A 27,109-nucleotide genomic window follows, 5' to 3' on the forward strand; every position below is an offset into this window, starting at 1 on the left:
GAATGTGACTTGCGATGAAAAGTGGATTCTTTACGACAACCGGGGACGCTCAGTTCAGTGGTTGGACGCCGACGAAACTCCACGGCACTTCCCGAAACCAAAGTTGCACCAAAAGAAGGTCATGGTGACTGTTTCCTGGTCTGCAGTCGGTCTCATCCATTACAGCTTCTGGGATCCAGATGAAACCATTACAACGAAGAAGTACTGTCAGCAAATGGATGAAATTCATAAGGAACTCCGACAACAACAGTCAGCATTGTTCAATAGAAAAGGACCATTCTTCTCCACGACCACGCTCTGCCACATGTTGCATTACTGACCCTGCAGAAATTGAACGATTTGGGCTACGAAACTTTGTCTCATCCGCCATACTCACCAGACTACTCGCCTACCGACTATCATTTCTTCAAGCATCTACACAACTTCCTGCGTGAGAAATTCATCGCCACCAGAACGCAGATTTTTTACGTTATTGGCATAAATAAACTTGTTTCGCATTGGCAAAAGTGAGTTGATTCTGATGGTGTTTATTTCGATTAATAAAGTTTTGCTTCAGCCGATATATGTGCATCTGAATTTAAACGTTAAAAACCGCAACAAATTTCTTGACAACCTAATAGTACAAAATATGCTAAACCATTTCATGAAACAATATTTTCCCTATAAGTCATTTATTTACACACACTCGCGCACGCACATATATATATATATATTTCTCTCTCTCACTCTCTCTCTCTCTCTCTCTCTCTCTCTCTCTCTCTCTCTCTCTCTCTATATATATATATATATATATATATATATATATATATATATATATATATATATATATATATTTATATATATATATAAATGAGAATGTGTGTTTGTCTGTCTGTCTGTATGTCCGTCTGTCTGTCTGTCTGTCTGTGTGAATCCCTAAAACTCGAGAACTACGCAACCAATTTCATTCAAATTTTACACATGCCTTACTTAGGGTTCCAGTTGTGTTTTAGTCAAAAAAAATTATTAACTTCTTGCAGAGTTCGAGCACACGGCAACATAATATCTCCTCCACTATTTAAGTATTACGTGTCAAAAGTGAAACAAAAACACTCATGTCAAATACTTTCACTTTAAAAACGAAACTATTCCACTAACTGAAACAATCACATTTCGATACTGTAGTGACAGATACTTTCACAGAGAGAGAAAGAGAGAAAGAGAAAGACAGAAAGAGAGAGAGATAGAGATGTATATGTATACATATACATGTATATGTACGCCATTTTGATACTCTAATGACAGATACTTTCAGAGAGAGAGAGAGAGAAAGAGAGAAAGAGAGAGAGATTGAGAGATGTATATATATACATATAGATGTACACGTATATGTATATATATATATATATATATATATATATAGATCTATACATACATGTATATGTATACATATGTGTAGATGTATATATATATATAGATGTACATGTAATATGTACACATATATACATATATACATGCATACAGATATCTAAACATATATACACCCATCACACACACATACACATGCACACAAACACACACATTAGTCATTTGTTTTCTTATCCAAAACTACGTCAAAGGTACTGAATGGATCTTTATGAAATTTGGAAATTATATTCTTTGCATAACGGCCATAACTCCCATGAAAATTCATATATTTTTGTTGTTGATGAAATTTTAACCCGAACATAACAGATGAGCATTATTTAGAAAATGATGTCACACGTTATCGAGGCTACCATTCTTTCTGGATGTGCAAAAGGAGATGACGTCTTTATTCCAAGAATTCCTCTTACTCCATCAGGAGCAGACATTCATTTTACATTCAGAAGACTATAATTCCCCCTTCGTGTGACTTTTGCCATGTCCATAAACAAATATCAGGGTCAAACACTGTCTGTAGCTGGTCTTCTCTTGGAAGAGCCCTGCTTCTCACATGGACAACTGTATGTTGGCTGCTCAAGAGTGGGCAGCAACAAAAAACCTATTTGTATATGCTCCACAAGGGAAAACAAGGAACATAGTTTACAATGAGGTGTTATAATCACAACAGCAAGAAAGTATGTACATGATCACCTTCTTTGACGAAACTTCATTGACTTTCATATATTTATATTGATATACATATATATACGTGTGTTTGGGTGCGTGTGTGTATATACATCTCTATATATAAAGATGATGCGTAGTCTAGACGGCGTTTTTAGATTTCATTATTCTCTTTAACCCGGGCAACGCCGGGTATTTCTGCTAGTATATATATATATATATATATATATATATATATATATATATATATATATATATATATACATAAATATATATACAAACATACATACATGCATACATACATACATACATACATACATACACACATATATATATACATACATGCATACACACATATACGTAAGATATTGATATAAAGCTGCATAACTTAATGACAATCGTACATGACATATGCAGTCAGTTTGTTCCAGGGATGGCAGAATTCTAATGAGACGCCGCGCAAAAGATTCCAACCGACTGAATGGGCCACTAAAGGATAACAAACGATTCTATCTCAAACGTACATTGCTTGAGATCGAAAATGATTTCAAACACTCTCATGAAACGATCGGGGTAGAAAAAGAAGCCAGGGCTGTCGAAAATATTAAATGAAATCCTAAAGACTTCTGTAGATAAGCAAAGGTCTTATCTTCGGTACAGTATCTATATTCCTGTGTGTGTGTGTGTGTGTGTGTGTGTGTGTGTGTGTGTGTGTGTGTGTGTGTGTGTGTGTGTGTGCGTGTTTGTGCGCGCGCGTGTATGTAATAAAGAATTAATTACATTTTGTTGTAGGCTTAGTAAAACGAAATGCGCATAAGTACAACGGAAAAAAGGCTACTGACAAAGACTTACCTGGACATGTTCAGTATAAATCCTTAAAATACCGAAGTAGACAAGACAGACGGTTACTATTAGTGCAACAAATGTAAAACAACTCCGATGTCTAGGTGTATTCATTTTATGATCAGGAAAGTATTGAGTCTTATCACGAAGAAAAATATAGTCCGCTCGTCTTTACCACCCGATTACAATATTTGGAACAATTCACTTATTGTAATATATAAAATTAGCACAAATATATTTTCAAACTTTCTATTATTCCACATAAATTTTTGTCCTATGTTTCTGCTGCAAGTTAAAATTACATTACTAAGCGTCTGTCTTCTGCGAGGAATAGGCACTGAACAGCAATTGAAAACTAGTTCAATAACAAAATATTTATATGTTTATACTAATCGACAATCAATATTTGATAAGCATAAGGTGTGGTTGAGTTAATGTGGTACGTAATTGATTTTCCGCCACAGCCTGCTATAAATTTTAGCAATATAATGTTATTAAACGTGGTAATTTTACATATTAAGCACGTTTCTGGCGGGTGGTACACAAAAACAAAAATGATGAGTTGTAGAGATTGTATCTGTCGTTAAGGGACCATGATATATGAGGTTGTCAAGAAACTTCTTGCAGAATTTTTAATTTTAGTTTTAAATGATATATTTTCAAATTAATTTTCGTTAAATTACTTTGACTAATCGTGTTACTTTTTCTTTTTGAATAATTAGGCCATTTTTTCTGGAACGTTGTATACAACATGGACAAAAAGCAAATTCGCACATTTTTCTTATTCCAGTTCAAGCTAGGCCAAAAAGCTGCTGAAACAGCTCGTGATATCAAAGATGCGTTTGGCCCAGGAACCACTAATGAAAGTAGAGGACAATGGTAGCTCAACAAATTTTGTAGCGGTGAGGAGTCTTGAAGATGATAAGCGTAGTGGTCGGCCATCTTATGTTCACAACGAAAATCTAAGAGCCTTTGTCGTAGCCAATCCACGCACAACTGTTCGGGAATTTGCTTCTGAATTAGAGGTAACGTATACGATAATTTCCAACCACTTGAAAGAGATTGGAAAAACAAAAATACTTCAGAAATGGGTGCCGCGCGAAATGGGTTTCTCAACCAGATTGTGACTTGCGATGAAAAGTAGATTCTTTCTGACAACCGGCGACGTTCAGCTCAGTGGTTGGACGCCGACGAAGCTCCACGGCATTTCCCGAAGCCAAAGTTGCAACAAAAGAAGGTTATGGTGACTGTTCGGTGGTCTGCGGTCGGTCTCATTCATCACAGCTTTTTTGATCAAGACGAAACCATTATGTTTTATTGAATTTGAATTGAATATGTTGGTGAATGTATAGTACATTATTATCTTGAAAATGTTTAAACGAACTGGAAATTCAGTTTAATATATCTATAAATCAATTTCAATATTTTTCATTGTTATCCGTTACTGTCAAAACGTTTTTTTTTAAATAGAAATAAGGTGATTGTATTCAATACCATAGCTTCATAGATATCGTTTGTGTTGCTCTTTACAAGACGGTATGTGTGAGATAGATACATTGCTGGATCGATAGGGTGACACGTAGTAGTATTAGCATAGTAATTAACAACACATAGTAATATCAATATATCTTTATAGTGAAAGTTTTTATTGGTTTGTCTGAAACTTTCAGTGCAATGCTTGATATATTAAAAAGGAGGAAACTCCCGATCAAACAAAGAAATATTATCTAAAATGGGCCAGCTGTTCCGAAAGTCTGCTTTCTCAGTTTGCAGTAGTGGGTGCATTTCTAAGTTTGACAAAAAAGTATTGTTACAAATGTTCACTACCTTATAAAAAATTTATCAGCTGAGAAAATGACCTCTAAATGCACTAAAAACACTATATGTGCGCTTGTGTTGTGTGTGTGTGTGTGTGTGTGTGTGTGTGTGTGTGTGTGTGTGTGTGTGTGTGTGTGTTTGTGTGTGTGTGTGTGTGTGTGTGTGTGTGTGCGTGTTTGTGCGCGCGCGTGTATGTAATAAAGAATTAATTACATTTTGTTGTAAGCTTAGTAAAACGAAATGCGCATAAGTACAACGGAAAAAAGGCGACTGACAAAGACTTACCTGGACATGTTCAGTATAAATCCTTAAAATACCGAAGTAGACAAGACAGACGGTTACTATTAGTGCAACAAATGTAAAACAACTCCGATGTCTAGGTGTATTCATTTTATGATCAGGAAAGTATTGAGACTTATAACGAAGAAAAATATCGTCCGCTCGTCTTTACCATCCCATTACAATATTGGGAATAATTTACTTATTCTAATATATAAAATAAGCACAAATATATATTCAAACTTTCTATTATTCCACATAAATTTTTGTCCTATTTTTCTGCAAGTTAAAAGAATCCACTTTTCATCGCAAGTCACGTTCCGGTCGAGAAACGTATAGTTCTTGTTGCGTGAAAGGAGGGAAGACGACACTTCAAAGTGGCCTTTAACTTGTCATCTACGAGGAATAGGCACTGAACAGCAATTGAAAACTAGTTCGATAACAAAATATGTATGTTTATACTAATTGTCAATCAATATTTGATAAGCATAGTGGTATAGTTAGTGTGGTAAGTAATTGATTTTCTGTCACAGCCTGCTATAAATTTTAGCAATATAACGTTATTAAACATACAAATTTTATATATTAAGCACGTTTCTGGCAAGTGGTACACAAAAACAAAAATGATGAGTTGTAGAGATTGTATCGGGCGTTAAGCGACTAGAATATATAAGGTTCTCAAGAAAGTTCTAGCGGAATTTTAAATTTTGATTTTAAATTATGTATTTTCAAATTAAGTTTCGTTAAATTAGTTTGACTTTATGTATGACTTTCAAGCCCGTTTTTCGTTCTGTCTAATTGTGTTACGTTTTCTCTTTGAATAATTAGGCCATTTTTTTCCAGAAAGGTTGATTACAACATGGACAAAAAGGTCCAGTGAAATACTGAAAGTGCAATACAAGAGTGTTTTCAACACTCCATTAGAGAACTTGCAAGTGACTCTGCCTGATGAGTTCTTCGGCACTGTAGTTTTGCATGAAGAAATAGCAATTATTGATGGCAACATAATAGAGAAAACCGATGTAATATGAGCAGTTGATGAAATGAGATCAAACTCAGCCACAGACTAAAGAAATCCAAAGGGTCTCTATCAAGACTGCTTCATATTTTCTTCCAGATATTCCTTGAAATTGTGAGACTTACCAAAATGTCCATTCCATAAGGGAGTTAGCAGAGCAGATGCTAAAATTTATAGGCCTGTCACTCTAAATTCCCATGTCAGCAAAGTCATGGAATGCTTTGTCAGGAGGAGACTAATTGCGTTCCTTAATGTTAATGACTTGCTTCCTGATATCCAGCATGTGTTCCGTTCTAGATTAATCTGCCCTACACAGCTTTCGCAGTATTATGAATGAGTGTTGAAACAATTAAGGAATCACTCAAACGTGAATGCGATATATTTCAATTTGACCAAGGCCTTTGATAAGGTTGATCATGGTATGATATGTTACAAACCACGGACACTCGGTACAGCCGAAAAACTGAGAGAGTAGTTGCATGATTTCTTAAAATACAGAAATCAGGCTGTGGCCCCCAATAGAACCCTCTCCGAGGAGACAGCAGTGGAGAGGGTATTGCATCAGGTAATTGTATTTAGACCACTGCTGTTTATGGTGGTTCTTTCAGAAATGCCACCAGTTACACATACTGTCACAGATACTAGCTTTGCCGATGACACAGAAGTAGTATAAGCAGTCAAGGAACCTTCTAATGCTAATCTTCTACACAAAGACCTAGATGCCATATATAAATTCAATTTAATGCAGCTAAATTCCAAGCCCTTCGCTGCCATCCCTACGCTACCAAGTAATTGTCGTTTCCTTTACGTCTTTCTTCTACTATTTTAGTCTTATTTATCCTGGGTGTCAACTTCACCGTTAAAGATGTATTATTATTTGGGACCAAGATCGTTTTTATAGAATATTAATTACTCAACTTCTTACTCATTCTCTCGTTGCTTATTCTATTTAGTTCCACCATTTTCCGTTTCCACATTCTAGTTTTATTTTATTAAGCGTTTTGTAATTTACTTTATGCATGTAATATTCTAGGTTATACGATGTCGCGTACGCTGAGTTCACTTGTAGAAAATATTTTGTTATATTTACTCGATCTACAAAAATGTTTGTCCAATGCGGTGAAGAATTCCCGTCTCATCCTACATTTTATTTGCAATCCGAGATTGGTTTAAACCAGACAATTTCATCACATTTTATTTTTCCATTTCTTTTAATATACCTATTTGGTTTGTAATTATATGTTATTTCTGTTTCTACTGTATGGCTGTTCTTTCTATCTGCATTTATCTGTCCCTTCCCTTGTATCCTCCCATTCTACATTATGCCTCGTATTTGATTCCTAATTTCCTTAGTGTCGGTTTTACGTTTTCCTATTTCAGTCACTCTCTCGTTCGTTGTTCTTTTGAGGGGTTCTTTTCACGTCAATTATTCCTAATATACCCTCCTTTGTAATATTCTTTTAAAATCTCGAAAGGGATATTGATGTAGTGCTGTTCTATTTTGTGCGTATTTTATTTTATCCTTATATCCCGCCATTGTTTTCTTTTAAATACAGCATGATCGATGTTTATTTTGTTTGTGGCTTTTACAAACAATAGCGTGTATATGTGTAGAGATGGGACTGCGTATGTGCTTGATGGTGATTACTGTTTGTACTTGAGCCTTCTGTCGCGTTGTCGTACTAAAGAGAGCGGTTTAATAACAACAAAAACACCACCACCACTACCAAAAACAATTACAATAATAATTATTATTTCAAAAGTTGCCATTACAGCATTGTTCACCGTTAGTTGTCACCAATAGTGTCTTGGTTCATGTAGTTGTAGCTAATCTTTCTAGGCATGGCGACAATATAACCGCCATTACTGCCGCTATTAGCTACTCTGGAATTTAGTGACGTTCCCCATACTACAATGTGATGTAAAATGTCGTTTAGTTTTGGCTTTTGCCTTGTAGTTGAGATAATCACAAATATGTAAGGATTAGTGGCTGGTAGTAATCTGTAAATAGTTTCAGCAGATAGTGAAAGGAGGTCAACAATGACACTTCACATTTCTATGGGGGCAAAACCAAACACACCCTTGCAGTCAGCAGAGGTCAATATGATCAATGCGAGTGCTTATCTTTACCTCGGAAAGAATTAAGACACCTTGTTCTGATTTAATTAGTGATAGGAAAAATAACAGACGAAGGATTGGCTGTGTGGTAAGTAGCTTGCTCGCCAACTACATGGTTCCGGGTTCAGTCCCACTGCGTGGTATCTTGGGCTGGTGTCTTCTACTATAGCCAAGTTAAAAGAATCCACTTTTCATCGCAAGTCACATTCCGGTCGAGAAACGTATAGTTCTTGTTGCGTGAAAGGAGGGAAGACGACACTTCAAAGTGGCCTTTAACTTGTCATCTACGAGGAATAGGCACTGAACAGCAATTGAAAACTAGTTCGATAACAAAATATGTATGTTTATACTAATTGTCAATCAATATTTGATAAGCATAGTGGTATAGTTAGTGTGGTAAGTAATTGATTTTCTGTCACAGCCTGCTATAAATTTTAGCAATATAACGTTATTAAACATACAAATTTTATATATTAAGCACGTTTCTGGCAAGTGGTACACAAAAACAAAAATGATGAGTTGTAGAGATTGTATCGGGCGTTAAGCGACTAGAATATATAAGGTTCTCAAGAAAGTTCTTGCGGAATTTTAAATTTTGATTTTAAATTATGTATTTTCAAATTAAGTTTCGTTAAATTAGTTTGACTTTATGTATGACTTTCAAGCCCGTTTTTCATTCTGTCTAATTGTGTTACGTTTTCTCTTTGAATAATTAGGCCATTTTTTCCAGAAAGGTTGATTACAACATGGACAAAAAGCAAATTCTCTCAAATTAATTATTCCAGTTCAAGCCAGGCCGAAAAGCTGCTGAAACAGCTCGTGATATCAACGATGCGTTTGGCCCGGGAACCACTAATGAAGGGACAGAACAATGTTAGCTCAAGAAATTTTGTAGCGGTGCGGAGAGTCTTGAAGATGATAAGCGTAGTGGTCGGCCATCTTATGTTCACAACGAACAACTAAGAGCTTTAATCAAAACCAATCCACGCACGACTGTTCGGGAACTAGCTTCTGAATTAGACGTAACGTATACGATAATTTCCAACCACTTCAAAAAGATTGGAAAACCAAAAATACTTCAGAAATGTGTGCCGCACGAAATGTGTTTCTCGACCGGATTGTGACTGGCGATGAAAAGTGGATTCTTTAGGACAACCGGCGATGCTCAACTCAGTGGTTGGACGCCGACGAAGCTCCATGGCACTTCACGATGCCAAAGTTACACCAAAAGAAGGTCATGGTGACTGGTGGTCTACGGTCGGTCTCATCCATCACAGCCTTTTGCATCCAGACGAAACCATTACGGCAGGGAAGTACTGTCAGCAAATGGATGAAACGCATAAGGAACTCCGGCAACAATAGCCAGCATTGATCAATAGGAAAGGACCCATTCTTCTCCCCGACAACGCTCGGCCATACGTCGCACAACTGACCCTGCAGTAGTTGAACGAATTGGGCTACGATACGTTGTCTCTTCCGCCATACTCACCAAACCTCTCGCCTACCGACTATCACTTCTTCAAGCATCTACACAACTTCCTGCGTGAGAAATACTTAAAAAATCAAGACGATGCCAAACACGTCTTCGACGACTTCATTGACAACAGAACGAAGGAATTTTACGCTACTGGCATAAATAAACTTGTTTCGCGTTGGCAAAAGTGTGTTGATTCTGATGGTGTTTTTTTCGATTAATTAAGTTTTAATTCAGCCGATATATGTGCATCTGAATTTAAAGGTTAAAAACCGGAAGAAATTTCTTGACAACCTCACATACATACATACATACATACATACATACATACATACATACATACATATACGCAATATATTGAAATAAAGCCGCAGCACTTAATGACAATCGCACATGACATATGCAGTAAGTTTGTTCCAGAGAGAATGCCAAATCAACATAAAAATATAATTCCCAGGGATGGTTCTAAATGGGCCACTAAATGATAACAAACGATTCTATCTCAAACGTACATTGCTTCAGATCGAAAACGATTTCAAACACTCTCATGAAACGATAAGGGTAGAAAAAGAAGCCAGGGCTGTCGAAAATATTAAGACAAATCGTAAAGCCTTCTGTAGATAAGCAAAGGTGTTATCTTCGGTACAGTACAATAGAGGGCCACTGTTCGAAGAGAATATGTCTCCGACTGCAGACCCTTAAAGGTCCAGTGAAATACTGAAAGTGCAATACAAGAGTGTTTTCCCCATAGCATTGCTTGACAACCAATGCTGGTGTGTTTATGTCCCCGCAACGTAGCGGTTTGGCAAAATAAACCGATAGAATAAGTACTAGGCTTCCAAAGAATAAGTGCTGGGGGTCGATTTACTCGACTAAAGGCGGTGCTCCAGCATGGCCGCAGTCAAATGACTGAAACAAGCAAAAGAGTAAAAGAGAGTAAAGAGACTAACATATATATTGATATATACAACGTTGAATTTTCTTTTTTCTTTTTCTTCTTTAGGTTTTGTTGCTATTTACAGTTTCCATAATCGTGCATTTTGTATATATTGGCTGTTTCTTATCTCCATTTTTCTCGTGTGTTTAACAGTGTTGTGGCAATAAAAGGTATTCGAGTAGTCAAGGAGAAAGGAAAGGTTATTCACAGAAAATTGCAAATTTTGAAGATTTTACAGATGATCGTTAGTGTATTCGGTCAGCGAAAACTGCAGATATACAAGCTTTTGAACTGATTTTGAAGGAAATTTAAAATACTCAGGAAATTGTAGGTATTCCAGTTTTTGAGAGTTATGTTTCAGTTGTTCTGCTGGGTTGTATTAGTGCTCTTGTGCTTTCGACTGCTGACTAGTAAAAGCAGCAAACATGTCCAGTCGCTATCAAGCCTAGGCAGCTGGGCAGATTCGCTAGAGCACCGGGTGAAATGCTTAGCGGTATTTCGCCTGGCGAAACGTTCTGAGTTCAAATTCCACCGAGGTCGACTTTGCTTTCATCTTTCGGGTTCGATTAAATAAGTACCAGTTACGCACTAGGGTTGATGTAATCGACTTAATATCCTCCTCCAAGCTGCCCTTGTGGCAAAAAATTGAAACCATTATTATTATTATCATTATTATTACTATTCACATACACACAACAGATTAGACTGCTAGGAAAGAAAAATTCCTAACATCGGGCTACAACAAGTAACCTTACATGCCCAAAATTCTACTAAGTATTCAAGCTGTCCCTAATAACACTGTTTTCTGCAGCTGTACAAAACTGAGTTTTATGCCTATTTCCTCAATCCATCTGCCCAAATCTTTAGAGATGGTTCCTCATGCGCCTATAACTACTGAAATACATTTTCCCCGCACTTTCTATAGTTTCTGTAATTCAATGGCTAGATCCTGGTACTTTGCTATGTTTTCTATATCTCTCATATTGATTTTTTTCATCATTTGGGACTGTAAAGTCAATTATCTGGCACTTTCTATTTTCTTTGTCTATTACTACTAAATCAGGCCGTCTACCTTCTATTGCTCTGTCAGTCTGAATATTAAAGTCACACGACATCTTATATTTCTTACTTTCTAATACTTTATTAGGTTCATGTTCATACTATTTATCAGTATGTTCAAATCCTAGCTTTCTACATAACTCCCAGTGGATTGCTCTCCCTAGGTTGTCATGTCTTTTCTTGTATTCTTTTTGTGCCAACATCCTACATTCACTTGCTATATGACTAACACTTTCCTCTTTTGATTTGCATAACCTACATCGGGAATCTACTTGGTCTTGTCTACTTTGGCTTTTATACAATTCGTCCTTAATGTTTGACCATATGCTGCTACTAGCAAACTTTGTCTCTCTATTCAGCCTTCATTTCTGCAACCATAACCATGTCTCACTACTACTATTTTCTGCAACTATCTTTGGGATTCTGCCATGTGTAGCCTTCTGCTTCCAATCAGATAATTTCTGTTCTTTTTTTCTGTTTTTTTAACTTCGTTTGGAGTTTTGGTTTCTCTACGTCTTACGGTGACTCTTACAGCGCTTAATAAACTTCCTTCACTATTACCTACACAGAAGTCTATATCTACTCTAGCTAACTCAACGCAGTCTTCTACTGATATTATCCCTCTTCCACCTTCCATTCTAGGTAAGTATAATCTTGTAACCCTTGCCCTTGGGTAGAGTCCTCCATTCATGTTGAATTTTTTCGTAGTTCTTGTGTCTAACTTTGCTAATTCAGTTTTTGTCGAATCTACAAAAGCTGCTGAGTATTTAAGGAATGATACTGCCCAAGTATTTACAGCCGTCACTAGATTCGAACCATTTAACTTTGACTTCTTTAGCTTCCTCACCCTTCTGATGTATTCCTTCTCAATTTTCGTTTTCATTTCTATAGTTAGAACTCTGTCAGATTCTAATACTCCTAGATACTTAAAACTCTATTCTTCTCTTAATGATTTTGATGTCTGGTCATCTGGTAATTGTATAGCTTCACTGTTGACTACCTGTCCCCTTTTCATGGCTGATATTGAACACTTTATTATTATTATTGAGTGAGAGAACAGTGCATACCATCAAAGTGACATTGGGGTAAAATATACGAAGCTCAGAATACCAATCATGACTACCCATCTGATAAGGGTACTCCAAGCACATCCATCATAACCATATGTGCACGATATGGTGATCTCGTATCAAGATAAAGAGCGCATGACATTGCAAGTGGTACCCAATTAGAATTTTCTTTAGGTTGAATAGACCATCCCACTCAAAAGGTCCCTGAATAAGGGTTGTTTAAAGATGTTGGACGAAACACTTATGTTTCCAAAGGTGAATTATTCAAACCCCAAAGAATTCCTCTCAGTACATAAGTATGATGCTCCCCTACTACTTCTGCTTGTGATCAGAGATGCACATATCCTCGGCTACTAAGGGACATGCTCGACTGGTTAAGGTCAAACAAGTAACAAGCAAAATATTTGCTGTAGCCCGCTTTTTATACGAATACAAATCAATGTACATGATAACACTTCCAATCAGTTAAGATCAGAAGCCATGACAGCCACTGCCTAGTACTGCATCAGGGCAATTATTATTATTATTGTTGTTGTTGTTGTTGTTGTTGTTGTTGTTGTTGTTGTTGTTGTTGTTGTTGTTGTTGTTGTTGTTGTTGTTGCCTTTGCACAGCTTCTAACGCTGGAGATGTACTACAGTGTCAGCTGTTCACTACCAGTGAACTAAGGTAACACCTCTTATTTTTCGAGTGCCTACCGGAGTATTCTAGCGGTTCCAAGCAGTGCTGTTTTTTGCAAGTGTTCCACCCTTATTGCAGCCCCTATTTTTTCTCCCTGTTCCCAGAGCTCCGACAATCATTGGTACTACTGCTACCTTTTTCATCGACCACAACTGTTTAACTTCTCAAACTAACCTGTCATATCTCTCGACTTTTCTTTCTTCCTTATCGCATACCATGTTGTCAGCTCGGCGTGCTATGTCTATGATCCAGCATAGTTTGTTTTCTTTCTCAATTAAGACTATGTCCGGCTTCCTATTCTCAATCTCATGGTCGTACTGACTCATAAAATCCCATAGGATCTTTGCATTTCTATTTTCAACAATGCCTTCAGGTTTGTGGTCGTACCAACTTTTTGCTCTGTCAAGTCCATACTTATTGCAAAGTGTCCAATGGACAAGCCTGGCTATATTGTCGTGGCGTCTCTTATATTCCTTCTGGGCCAGTGGCGTACATTTGCTGGTAATATGCCATACGGTTTCACCGTTTTGTCCACAGATTCTGCACTTATCACTTTCTGCTGTGTTGTCTATAGTTATTATTATTATTATTATTATTATTATTATTATTATTATTATTATTATAGACGTCGCACAGTATACAATATCATGAGGTTATTAATTGAAGATATTGTGTCGACCAGGAGGTAGATACAACAAGGACCTCAGACAGACAGCACTTTACGCAATATGCGTGCAGTTCCAAGTAATGCCGACTGTTGCAATACATCTAGTTTGTAGGGTATTTCTAACGTCTTCAGATATTTTTTAAGAGTGGATGGTATTGAACCCAATGCTCCGATGACAATAGGGATAACTTTTATGTTCGACTCTCGTAGTTACCACAACTTAGCGATCTCAATTCTCAGGTCTCCATATTTATAAACTTTTTCTCTTTCTTTCATGATGTGTTGATCTCCTGGCATTGATACGTCGATTATTAGGCACTCTTGTTAGTCCCTCCTAAAGGTTACTATATCCGGCCTTCGGTGCTCTAACACTTTGTCTCTCTGCAAATCAAAGTCCCAGAGGAACCTATTATTATTATTATTATTATTATTATTATTATTATTATATGTTTGACTTTTGTTTTGCATTTGTACAAGTTGGATCCAAGTCTCACCCAGAGACCTCAAGAGACAACAAGTTAGAAGTTCGTGTAGGTGTTATGCCTAGGGTACCATATATTTGTATTTGTACAGTTTTGTTCAAGTGAATGTTTAAGAAACATAAGAAAATTGTGTTTGCTTTAAAATTTGAGATCACATAGACAGTATTTTTACGTAGGATATGGACAGTTCCCATGAGCACTATTTTTTGAACTTCAGCCATTTTGGGGTTTCCTGGAATCTGATCTAGGTAGTAATCAGCCCGTTTCGCTGTCATTCCCAGGGCACCTATGACAATAGGTATTGTTTTCGTCTTCAGATTCCACATTTTGCTAATTTCTATTTCAAGATCTTTATATTTGCTCAGTTTTTGGTAGGTCTTGACAGATACGTTTATATCGATTGGGACAGTCATATCAATGAGGAGGCATGATTTTTGTCTGAAGTTTTTCAGTATGATGTCTGGCCTATTTGCGTCTATCTTTCTGTCAGTTTGAATGGTGAAGTTCCAGAGGAGTGCAATGTGATCATTTTCAAGTACTGGGGGTGGTTTGTGTTCCCACCAGTTTTTATCATGGGGCAAGTCCAGGTTTTTGCATATTACCCAGTGAATATATTGTGCAGCTCTATCATGCCTGTTGAGATACTCTGTAGGCGCAAGCAGACTGCACATGGAGACAACATGATCGATGGTCTCATTTTGTTGTTGGCATATACGACATAATGGGGAGCTGCCGTTCTTTAATATGTTGGCCTGGTAGTTCTTTGTAGGTAGGCATTGATCTTGGTCTGCTATGATAAACCCCTCTGTTTCTGATTTCAAACCAGAGGCCATTAACCATTGGCGGGTAAGAGCTTTGTCAATATCTGCATTATTCGCTCTCTTTGGGTATTTGCCATTGAGAGGTTTTCCATGCCATTTTTCAGTCATAATAGCTAAGGCAGCAATTTTAGCACGGGTTTTCAAGCGCTTAGCTTTTTCTGCAGGTGTTTCTAGTTCGTCTAATTCTTGAATTTGTTGCAATTGGAATTCACTTAGATATTCCTTTGCCTGTTTTGTTACTGAGTAAGATCCTTTCTTGCTTTCATATTTTAAGACAAGTTTTAGCATCCAGTCCTCAGAGTTTTTCAGATAGGTGTCGAGGCCAATTGTGGCTACCTTCATTGATAATGCCAGCTGTAAAAGTCCTCGGCCTCCTTCTTTTCTTGGCAGATAAAGACGTTCTATATCTGCCTTAGGGTGGTGCATTCTATGCATTGTCAACAGTTTTCGTATTTTTCTGTCAACATTACATATTTCAGTAATTGACCAGTTAACGATGTTGAAGCTGTAAGTCACGACTGGTATGGCTAGAGCATTGATCGCTTCGATCCTGTTTCTCGCGTTCAGCTCTGTCTTCAGTATTGCTCTTGCCCTGCGATAACATTCTCTTCTGATCCTTTCCCTCATCACTGAGTGCTTGATATTGTCCCCTTCAATTACCCCTAGGTATTTGTAGCTCTCCGCTGGTTCTAACTCTTTTATGACAATTTGCTGGTCAAGGTTCACATTAGATGTATTTGTCATTTTTCCTTTGATAAAGGTAGCTTTTGCACATTTATCAAGGCCAAATTGCATCCTGATGTCATCACTGAATTGTTTAACAATCGCTAGTAGGCCTTTGAGTTGTTGGTCATTTTTTGCAAAGAGCTTTAAATCATCCATGTAAATGAGATGATTTATATTTTTATCAAATATTTTATAACCATACTGTGCATCATTGAGCAATTTTGAGAGCGGTATTAGGGCTAGACAGAAGAGGAGTGGTGATAGTGAGTCACCCTGGAAAATGCCACAAGAAATTCTTACATCTCCAGCATTTAGAGATTCATTGTCATTGTTCAACATCAGTGTGGTTCTCCATGATCTCATACTTACAGATAAAAAGTTTCGCAGAGTAGGAGCTATTTTATACATTTCCAGACATTTCCTAATCCAGCTATGTGGTAGGCTATCAAAGGCCTTTTTATAGTCTATCCAGGCTATTGACAAGTTTTTGTGTCGCTTGTGACAATCTTCTAAGATCATCTTATTGATGAGTAGCTGATCTTTACAACCATAAGATCCACGTTTACATCCCTTTTGCTCATTAGGGAATATGCTACTTTCTATTAAAAAACTATAGGTGTACTCGGTTAGGACAGATGTTAGTGTCTTATACATTGTTGTTAAGCAGGTTATGGGGCGATAATTTTTTGGTTCGTTTGTTTCCTCATTTTTTGGAAGCAGGAATGTTAAACCATTAACTAGCCAAGAAGGCATCAAACTAGGATTTTGCAAAACATCGTTGTAAAGTTTTGTTAGCAGTTCATGGCTTTCTGGGAAGGCATTCAACCAGAAGTTAGGAATTTTATCCTTTCCTGGAGACTTCCATTTGCTTGACCTCCTGAGAGCAGATCTTATATCTTCTACCTTGACCCCCTCCCACTTTTGCTCCTCCAAGGAGTCTAGGTCTGTAGATATTCTATCAATCCAAGGGGCCTTTTCATTGTGTGTTTTATCTTCTGCCCAGATTTTATTCCAAAATTCTTGCACTTCTTTTGATGGGACAGACTTTATTGTTACTGGTGTTTTCCCTATCTTCCTGTAGAAATTTTTGGGGTTATTTTTGAACATGTTATTATCTCGGAAGAATCTAACACGCTTTTCATACCTTGCTATGCGGGCAGCTTTAGCACATACCTTTTGCTTGATGGTTTCTATGGTGGCATCAATGTCAACTATGGTTTTCATATTATATTTTTTCTTTAGTTTATGGGTCTTTGTAGGTTTGATACTCTTGTCAAATTTAAGGTTTTTCAAACATTCTATGTCAGATCTAAGCATCTTAATTTGGTGTTGAATGCGTTCTTGCCAAGAAGGCTTTTTGTGGGAGTGTTGTCTTTTTCTAATCTTTTCACCACATAGAATCGTTGAGATTCTTGCGGATGCATAGTACAGGTGGTTGAGCTCTGTAATATCAACATCATTAGCTGAAATTATATCCTTAAGTGCAAGGCGGATTTTAACAATTATTTTCAGGTTTTGGTTAGAATTGCGAATTTTGGGGAGAGTGTCGCGTTCATTCATACTAGTTTCTTTAATTTTCAGCCATTCAATCATGATTTGATTTTTTAGATCATGTAGTTCTGTTGCGTCGATTTCTGTATGACTTCCTTCATCTATTTGATTTTCACCTGCATTAGTGTTTATGGTTGGTTCAGAGAGTATTTCACTTTGCCTATCAGTTACCTTAACTCTTTCAATCATTACTGTATTTTCATCAGCCTTGGGCTGGTTTATAATTATTTCCTCTGTACTATCTTCTTTAGCTGCAGTTTCATTCTTTTTATCCTTTACTGCTTGCTTAATTTGGTCAATCTCTACTTCAGTTAGTAATTTTTTTTTCATAATGTTTCTTCTGACGTTGGCAAGTTTGTTACTGTCTATGTAGGGTCTTACTTCAAGGTGTTTCTGTCTCCAGTTTAAGTAGGTTTGTACAGTATTAGATTTATCTGTAGGGAAATATATGGCATGGTAGAAGGCTGTAAGAACTTCTTTATTATCTTCCCTAGACCATTTTTCATTCTTTTTCTTTTGGTTATTTGATGACGAGCATGGATGGCCATCTGTTGGAATATTCCGGTTGTGGGGTACTTCCAGCTCCTGTGTGTCGGGAAGATTTGAACCAGTAGCAGATTTCTCGTCTCGGATTTGGTTCATTATCCGAGTAAGTGGTCCTTTATAACCCGGTCTATGACCATTCCGGTTTATATTTTGTTTTATTAACAGTGAGGCATAACAAGCTTTGACGTTGACGCTAGGGGACGGATCTGTCTGCTTAGGGTACATTTTTTGAGACAACACCGTCTCCGAGCTCTCGTGACGTAGCTTCTTAAGGCTAGCAGATCTATTTCGAGTAAGTGGCCCTTCGTGATTCGGTCGATGACCAATCTGGTTTGTGATCTGCCTTGTTATCATTGAGGCATGACGAGCTTTGGCGTTGACATTAGGGGACGGATTTGTCTGTTTAGGGTCAGTTTTTTGAGACAACACCGTCACCGAGTTCTCAGCATGTAAACATTGCTCGTAGCGTAGTTTTTTAAGGCTAGCAGATCGGTATTCATCTGTATTTTTTTTGTTGATAGATTTATCTCCGAGCATAGTGTATTTTTGTGTGTGTGTGTGTGGCGTTTTAAACTTATGAATGGTTCACTGTCTGTGTTTGTTCACAAAATGAAAATAAATAAAGAAGAAAAAAAAAGTTTTGGTTTTGCTTCGTTTGTGATATGTGTTTTCGTATGTGTGAGTGTGTCTTGCGATTTTCACGTAGTTGTGTAAACATTAAGATGTTTGTGTAGTTCTATGGGTATCAAAACGTATATATCATTGTGTACACGTTCGAGTGTATGCGTAATTATTCAATATATGTACTTACTATTTTGTTCCATTTCTTTTTTATATAGTTTGTAAACTTTCCGGTGTTGGTTTTGCGTGTGTGATCGCACGTGTTTCATTGAGACATCGTGCATAGGAGGACCTGTGCTTTGTATTGCAGTGAAATTTCATTTTTTAAGAATAAAAAATATTTTTAAAAAAGATTATCTTCGTTAAAAGACCGCTTCCTTCAAATCTTCCACCGGTTCTGTTGCCTAATTCCATCGATGTTATTGGATTAGATATGTTTTTGTATAGGGAGCCCGGTGTAGCACATCCATGTTGTTATTCAGCCCGGTGCTCTTCTTTATTATTATTATTATTATTATTATTATTATTATTATTATTATTATTATTATTATTATTATTATTATTAAGGCGGTGAGCTGGCAGTATCGTTAGCACGCTGGACGAAATGCTTAGTGGTATTTCACTCGTCACGATGTACTGAGTTCAAATTCCGCCGAGGTCGACTTTGCTTTTCATCCTTTCGGGGTCGATGAATTAAGTACCAGTTGAGTACTGGGTCGATGTAATTGACTATCATCCTCCCCCAAATTTCGGGCCTTGTGCCTATAGTAGAAAGGATTATTATCATTATCATCACAGTGACACTGGGTTAAAATATACGAAGCCTAGTATACCCATCATGACTACCCGACTCATATACCGGATTGGGGGTTGACAAACACAGACACACAAACATATACACACACATACATATATATATATATATATATATATATATATATATATATATATATATATATATATATATATATATATATATATATATACACATATATACGACGGGCTTCTTTCAGTTTCCGTCTACCAAATCCACTCACAAGGCTTTGGTCGGCCCGAGGCTATAGTAGCAGACACCTGCCCAAGATACCACGCAGTGGGAATGAACCTGGAACCATGTGGTTGGTAAGCAAGCTACTTACCACACAGCCACTCCTGCGCCTATAAAAGCATTTAAAGCATTTTTAAAAAATTGAATCCATTGAGCCGAACAAAATCAAAAATATTAATTCTGTTTTCCCCTTTACTTTTTACTCTCCTACAATATAATTTATTACCGTATCCTACATACTGTGTACTTGCATATTAGATGAGTATTTCAGAAATATTTTCACCTTTTAAACGAAAACTGTTTAATACATTCGTATATGTTTTTCTATTGAAACACTCTGAATCATTTTGGAGATATATTGTTTTATTAACAAGTTTTAAAATATGGATAATGGGTTGAGGGACGTTGCACGAGAGCGTCAGCGCACAGGGAGAGAACGGTTGAGCGAGGAACAGCGGGTGGAAATGGGGTATCAAAATCGCGCATGGATGAGACAGAGAAGAAACGAAATAAACCAAGAGGAGAGGAAGTGTATCCGACGGTATGGGAGAGAAATAAATCAGCAAAGGATAGAACAAGTACGCCAGGACCAAAGAGAAGTGTATTTTCAAAATAAGAGAGATAGAGTTCAACAGAATCGAGCCAAATGAGTCAAGCGCAAAGGTAGATGTGCTTAGAAAATATACGAAACAGAGCTGGATCTCTGTCGACATACCGACAAGCAACAAAATCACAGCAGCCAGCATCATCACCACCTCCAAGCCCGTCATACACACACACACATACACACACACACACACACACACACACACATATATATATATATATATATATATATATGTGTGTATATATATAAGAAATTAAACGGCATCTTGAAATTAACGGCATCCTGAAAGCGCACAAGCTCATCAAATGCAAAGGATCTTTCTGATTTGGCGGACACCACTTGTTTTCTTAACGAAACACTTTCAAACTTGAGACACTAGTAGTATGAGTCATATAAAACATCTTTTACTCTTAATGCTGTTGAGAAAAGTTTATACTTTTAAAGTTATTTCGTGTTAAAATTGTCGCATTTCGGTAATGTCAACCAATCACTGACGTCTATTGAGGTAAAAACAATTACTGCTGTGGATTATCAATAAGACGCTGTGGCGGTGTAATGGGATCTTTTCCCTTGAATAAAATTAGTTCCGTTGTTTGTCAACAACAACAACTATCGGCGGTACTGTTATTTATGACATCGTTCGTGCGTTTGAACTGGTTTTAGCTTTAGGGTCTTAGGGTTCGGGTTTTAGAGTTAGGGTTAAGGTTTTAGGGTTAAGGTTAGGGTTATGAGTATTTTTGACAAATTTGGGAAAAAATTTGTGGCGGTGTATTGAACAGATTTTCACCAAATTTGGCAAAAATACTAATAACCCTAACCCTAAAGCTAAAACCAATATAAACGCACGAACGATGTCATAAATTACAGTACCACCGATAGTTGTTGTTGTTGACAAACAATGGCACTAATTTTATTCAAGGGAAAAGATCCCATTACATCGCCACAACGTGTTGTTGACAATCCACAGCAGTAATTGTTTTCACCTCAATAGACGTCAGTGATTGGTTCAAATTACCGAAATACGACAACTTTTAACATGAAATAACTCCGAATATAAAAATTTTTCTCTGTTCTATAAGACAAAATATACAAGTATACGAAGTTTTAAAGTGTTTCGGTAGAAAGCACACTAAATAGAAACTAAATAAAATATAGTGTCCGCCAAATCAGAAAGATCCAATGCAAAAAGCAACACAAATCGCTAAAGAGACTACTAACAAATGGAAAAACCTAAGAGACTTACAACAGGACAAAAGCCTTACTATCAAAGAAGCTGACAAAGGTAGTACTGTAGTCCTAATGAACACAGATTTTTACAAACACCTAGTACTCTCCTTACTAAACGACAACTCCTTCTATGAAACTATCACCAACTATAAACAACAAAAAACTCTCAAAAACCTCACCACCCTTATACTCCAGCAAGGTCAAGGACTCACGGACAAAGAAAAAGATTACATCACTAATTTCAGATGCAAGCCCAGCCTCTTCTATGGCCCCCCTAAAATCCATAAGAACAAATCCATCACCGAAGCTTGCAAACTCTCCTCTGAAATCTACATCAACATCAAGGCACCGGAAGATTTAAAACTAAGACCCATTATAGCAGGCACCTCCTGCGAAACACATCGCTTAAGCAATTTCTTGGACATTCTTTTGAAACCTTTCCTAAGCCACATCAAAAGTTTCATTAGAGATGATCTTGACATGCTCAATCACCTCCCGAAAACAACAAACGAGGAGTCACTCTTGGTTTCTTTTGACGTGGTCAACCTTTATACAAATATCCCTCATGAATATGCTATTGAGGCAATTAAATTCTGGCTGCACAAACACCCAGAAACATTTCCTAATCGCATCAACACAACTTTCATCATAGAATCACTTAAGTTTATTCTGACCAACAATTACTTCGTGTTTGCAGACACATACTTTCGCCAAAAATGTGGTATCGCGATGGGTACTAAAGCTGCACCAGTCCTTGCGAACCTCATAATGGTTCTTTTTTGAATTAACACTATATGAAACCTCACGCCAGAAATTTGGACACCTTTTCCACATCTTTTTAATGGATAACTGGAAAAGATATTTGGATGATTGTTTCATCATATGGAAGGAACCCTATGAAAAACTTCTAGAATTCAAATCCATACTTAATAACATACATCCCAGCATTCAATTCACTATGGAATTCAGCAAACATCATCTCCCTTTTCTTGATCTCTTAATTATAAAAACACCTAATAACCAAATCACAACCGACATCTACCACAAACCTACAGACTCACAACAATACCTCCTTTTTAGCTCATGCCACCCAAAACACACCAAGATAAATATCCCCTTTAATTTAGCTAAAAGAATTTGCACCATTGTCTCTGACCCAACCACTCGAGAAATACGCTTACAAGATCTCAAAAAAACACTGTTACAACGCCAATATCCCTCCACACTCATAGATCTTGGAATAAAACGTGCCAAGGAACTTGACAAAAACACACTAAAAACCAACCAACATAATAACACACCCAACCCCAAAATACTTCTATACATCTCCACCCATAACCCCAAAAACATCGAAGCATACACCACAATTAAACAAAACCTCCCCTTACTCACCACAGACCCGAAAATGAACAATATCATTAATACACACAAAATCCTTAAATGCAAAAGGCAACACAAATCTTTGAAAACATTATTAACCAATTCCAAACTACATACACCACTTCCACCCCCATCAGTTAAAAAATGTGCACGCCCTAATTGTGGTACCTGCCCCTACCTACTTGAAGGCTCTGAATTTACCTTCATACGAGGAACAAAGTTTAAAATTAAAACCAATTTCTCTTGTTCCTCTGGTAACCTCATTTATGTCCTCACTTGCGCAGGTTGCCAAAACTTCTATATCGGACAGACGAGCCTCCCATTGCGCAGAAGAGTATCTGTCCATAAGGAACAAATAAACCTCCCTCAATACCGCCAAATTCCACTCAGTGGCCACATAGACTCTTGCGCCAGAAACAAAAACCCTAAATTCATTATATTCCCTTTCTATCAATGTAAAGACAGAATCTCCACACAAGAAAGAATCAACAAGGAGAATCTTTTCATAGAGAAATTCCAACCATTTCTTAACACACACACCCCTCAGTGACCTTATTTCTCTATGAACAGACACAAACTTCCTGTTGAAAAAGAGTTCATAACTCCAACTAAAAACACTTGTCTCCCCTTACACACACTTCCTGTTTTGACACCACATTTCCTGCTTAAAACAAACTTTTAACCCTTTTTTTAAAACCTAACAAAACTCTCAACTCTCATGCATCCTTATTTTTCCTACCAGTTTATACATGAACTACTATTGAACTACAAAAGCTCAAAGACAATATAATGTATGGGTATATTTATTTTTTTATATATTATTGTTTTATATATTATTTTCTTCATTTTGTACTTCTTTGTAAAAAAACATTTTCATTCTCCTTCTTCTTGATAATTTGCTTTTCGCAATGAAAACCGGTTAGAAGAAATCTTTATTAAAATATGCTTCCAGTTTAGCATTCTGGCTTTTTTTCATTTTCCTATTATTTCTCCACGTGCGGTTAACACAACCCCACTATTTACTGACTTATATATATATATATATATATATATATATATATATATATATATATATATATATATATATATATATACATACATATATATACATACATACATATATATATACATACATATATATACATACATACATATATATACATACATACATATATATACATACATACATATATATACATACATACATATATATACATACATACATATATATACATACATACATATATATACATACATACATATATATACATACATACATATATATACATACATACATATATATACATACATACATATATATACATACATACATATATATACATACATACATATATATACATATATATATATACATATATATATATATATATATATATATATATATATATATATATACATATATATGTATATATATACATATACATATGTATATATGTATATATTTATGTGTGTCTGTGCGTTTGTGTCTGTTTGTCGCACCACCATAGCTCGACAACTGATGTTAGAGTGTTTGCGTCCCTGTAACTTAGCTGTTCAGCAAAAGACTGATAGAATAAGCACCAGGCTTACAGGGAATAAGTCCAGGAGTCAATTTCTTCGATTAAAGGGTGGTGCTCAAGCATGGCCACCGTCAAATTCCTGAAACAAGTAAAAGAATAAAAGAATACAAGAAAAATATTCTGTACCACTAAACCAAGCGGGTTCTCTGAATATGTACGATGTATTTTAAGGCTAAATAGTAATTCTGTTTAAGTTTGCGTAACTGAGATATTTTGGTTGGATTATATAGTTATCGGTTTTACACTTCTTTCTATATTCTGTAAGTGTCACAGTATACTTTTCTACTATCGGCACAAGTCCTGAAATTTTGTTGGGAAGAGGGCCAGTCGATTAAATCAACCCCAGTACGCATTTCGCCCGGCGTGCTAACGATTCTGCCAGCTCACCGCCTTTAACTGTCACAATATAGAAACATTTCTCATGGCACCAGCGCACAATTTACAGATGCTTACATTTTTTTATATTTTCCGTGAATTTTTCACGGGTCCAGCTAGTTATTATTATTATATGTTTGGCTTTGGCTTAGTATTTGTACAAGATGACTCCAAATCTCATCCGAGCACTATTTTTTGAATTTCTTCCATTTTTAGATTTCCTGATATCTGGGACAGGTAGCAATCATCCCCTTTTGCTATCATTCCTAGGGCACCTATGACAACAGGTATTGTTTTAATCTTGAAGTTCCACATTTTGCCAATTTTTATGTCGATTAGGACAGTCATATCGATGAGGAAACATGATTTTTGTCTGAAGTTTTTCAATATAATGTCTGACCTATTTGCATCTATCATTCTGTCAGTTTGAACAGTAAAATTCCAAAGAAGTGTGATGCAACCATTTCCAAGCACTGGAGATGGTTTGTGTTCCCACCAGTTTTTATCAAGAGGCAGATCCAAGTCTTTGCAAATTACCCAGTGAATATACTGTGCAGCTCTATCATACCTGTTGAGATACTCTGTAGGCGCAGGATAACTGAACATGGAGACAACATGATCGATGGTTTCATTTTGTTGTTCACATACACGACATGCTGGGCCACTGTTGTTCTTTAAGATGTTGGCCTGGTAGCTTCTTATAGGTAGGCATTGATCTTGGGCTGCTATGATAAACCCTTCTGTCTCTGATTTTAAACCAGAACATACTAACTATTGATAGGCAAGGGTTTTGTCAACATCAGCATTATTAGCTCTCTTTGGGTATTTCCCATTAAGAGGTTTTACTTGCCATTTATCAGTAAGAATTTCTAAAACAGCAATTTTAGCAAGGGTTTTCATACGCTTACCATTTTCTGTGCTTGTTTCCAGTACGTCTGATTCTGGGATTCGTTGTATTTGGAATTCACTCAGATATTTCTTTGCCTGTTTTGTTACTGAGTATGACGTTTTCTTGTTTTCATACTTTAAGACAAGTTTTAACATCCAGTCATCAAAGTTTTTCAGGTAAGTGTGTAGGCCAATTGCGGCAATTTTCATTGTCAGTTTCATTTGCAAAAGTACATGGCCGCCCTCTTTTCTTAGTAGGTATAGTCGTTCAATGTCTGCCTTGGGGGGGGGGGGGGGGGGTTGCATCATCATCATCATCATTATTATTATTATTATTATTATTATTATTATTATTATTATTATTATTATTATTATTATTATTATTATTATTATTATTATCATAATGATTGGACCATACGAAGAGCGCGATGCGATTGCAATAGATATTCTTTTGGTTGAACGATATTTCGACAGCTAGCCTGTCTTTGTCGAGTTCAAAATGAAAAGTGATACACAAAAATTCAAAATTATAGAAATTCAAATCCAAAATATGAATGAGGGCAACCAATGTCCCCATGTTGATGGAATGACATCATCAAATCTTCAAATTTCAAGTTACAACTGGCAAAAAGAAACAGAAAGAAAAAGAAAAAAGAAAAGAAAAAAGAAAACGAAAACAGAATATTTAATCGAACAGTTTTGTGTAAATATGATGAAATTCTCCAGTCATTATATTTATGCCTCCAGGTCGTGATGTTAAACCATCAAACATATTTCTCCTCATGCATTTTGAGTACTGAAAGTGCAGCAGATTCGGAATATTTTCTGACAACATGCACTTTCAAGTCATTTTCAAAATTTCAGCCGTTTAATGCAAAATGTTCGAAAGTTCGGTCGAACTGCTGTTATTGTGCCACACGTCATATCTGTGCCCATTGAATCTTTTGTTTAATTGTTCTGTTGTACAACCAGCATGAATCAAGTTGTGTTTCGTGCGTTCTGCTGCGTACACCAAATGGGAATCTCTAAACATCCGAATAAAATTCACTTGACTCATGTTGTTGCACAATGAACAGGGTTACCTCTCTTGCGGCTATTTTTCAAGGTACATCGTGCAGAAACTCCAATGTTAGTTTTTGTAGAGTCTCTTACATTTTATTCTGTTTAAAGGCTACAATAGACGGCTGAGGAAAGTTTACAAAGGTGTCTATGCGAACCAACAAAACTA

General features: G+C 36.5%; 1 protein-coding gene across 9 annotated transcripts in view; it reads right to left on the reverse strand.

Moving 5' to 3' along the window:
* The window catches only part of LOC106877924 (putative methyltransferase-like protein 24), an 86,612-nt gene that overhangs the window by 47,454 nt on the left and 12,049 nt on the right, over positions 1 to 27,109 (reverse strand). For 2 of the 9 annotated variants that reach the window (XM_089357788.1, XM_089357782.1), the window contains exon 1: positions 2,920 to 3,267. The exons of 6 other annotated variants lie outside the window; for them this stretch is intronic. In XM_089357788.1, the coding sequence (XP_089213914.1) occupies positions 2,920 to 3,024 (105 nt within the window). In that variant the 5' untranslated portion in view covers positions 3,025 to 3,267. Of the gene's footprint in view, positions 1 to 2,919; positions 3,268 to 27,109 lie in introns of those variants that run through there. One more of the 9 variants, XM_089357786.1, reaches the window with a different exon arrangement.

This window comes from Octopus bimaculoides, chromosome 9, assembly GCF_046866305.1.
Source record: "Octopus bimaculoides isolate indiv1 chromosome 9, ASM4686630v1, whole genome shotgun sequence".
Lineage (NCBI taxonomy): Eukaryota > Metazoa > Mollusca > Cephalopoda > Octopoda > Octopodidae > Octopus > Octopus bimaculoides.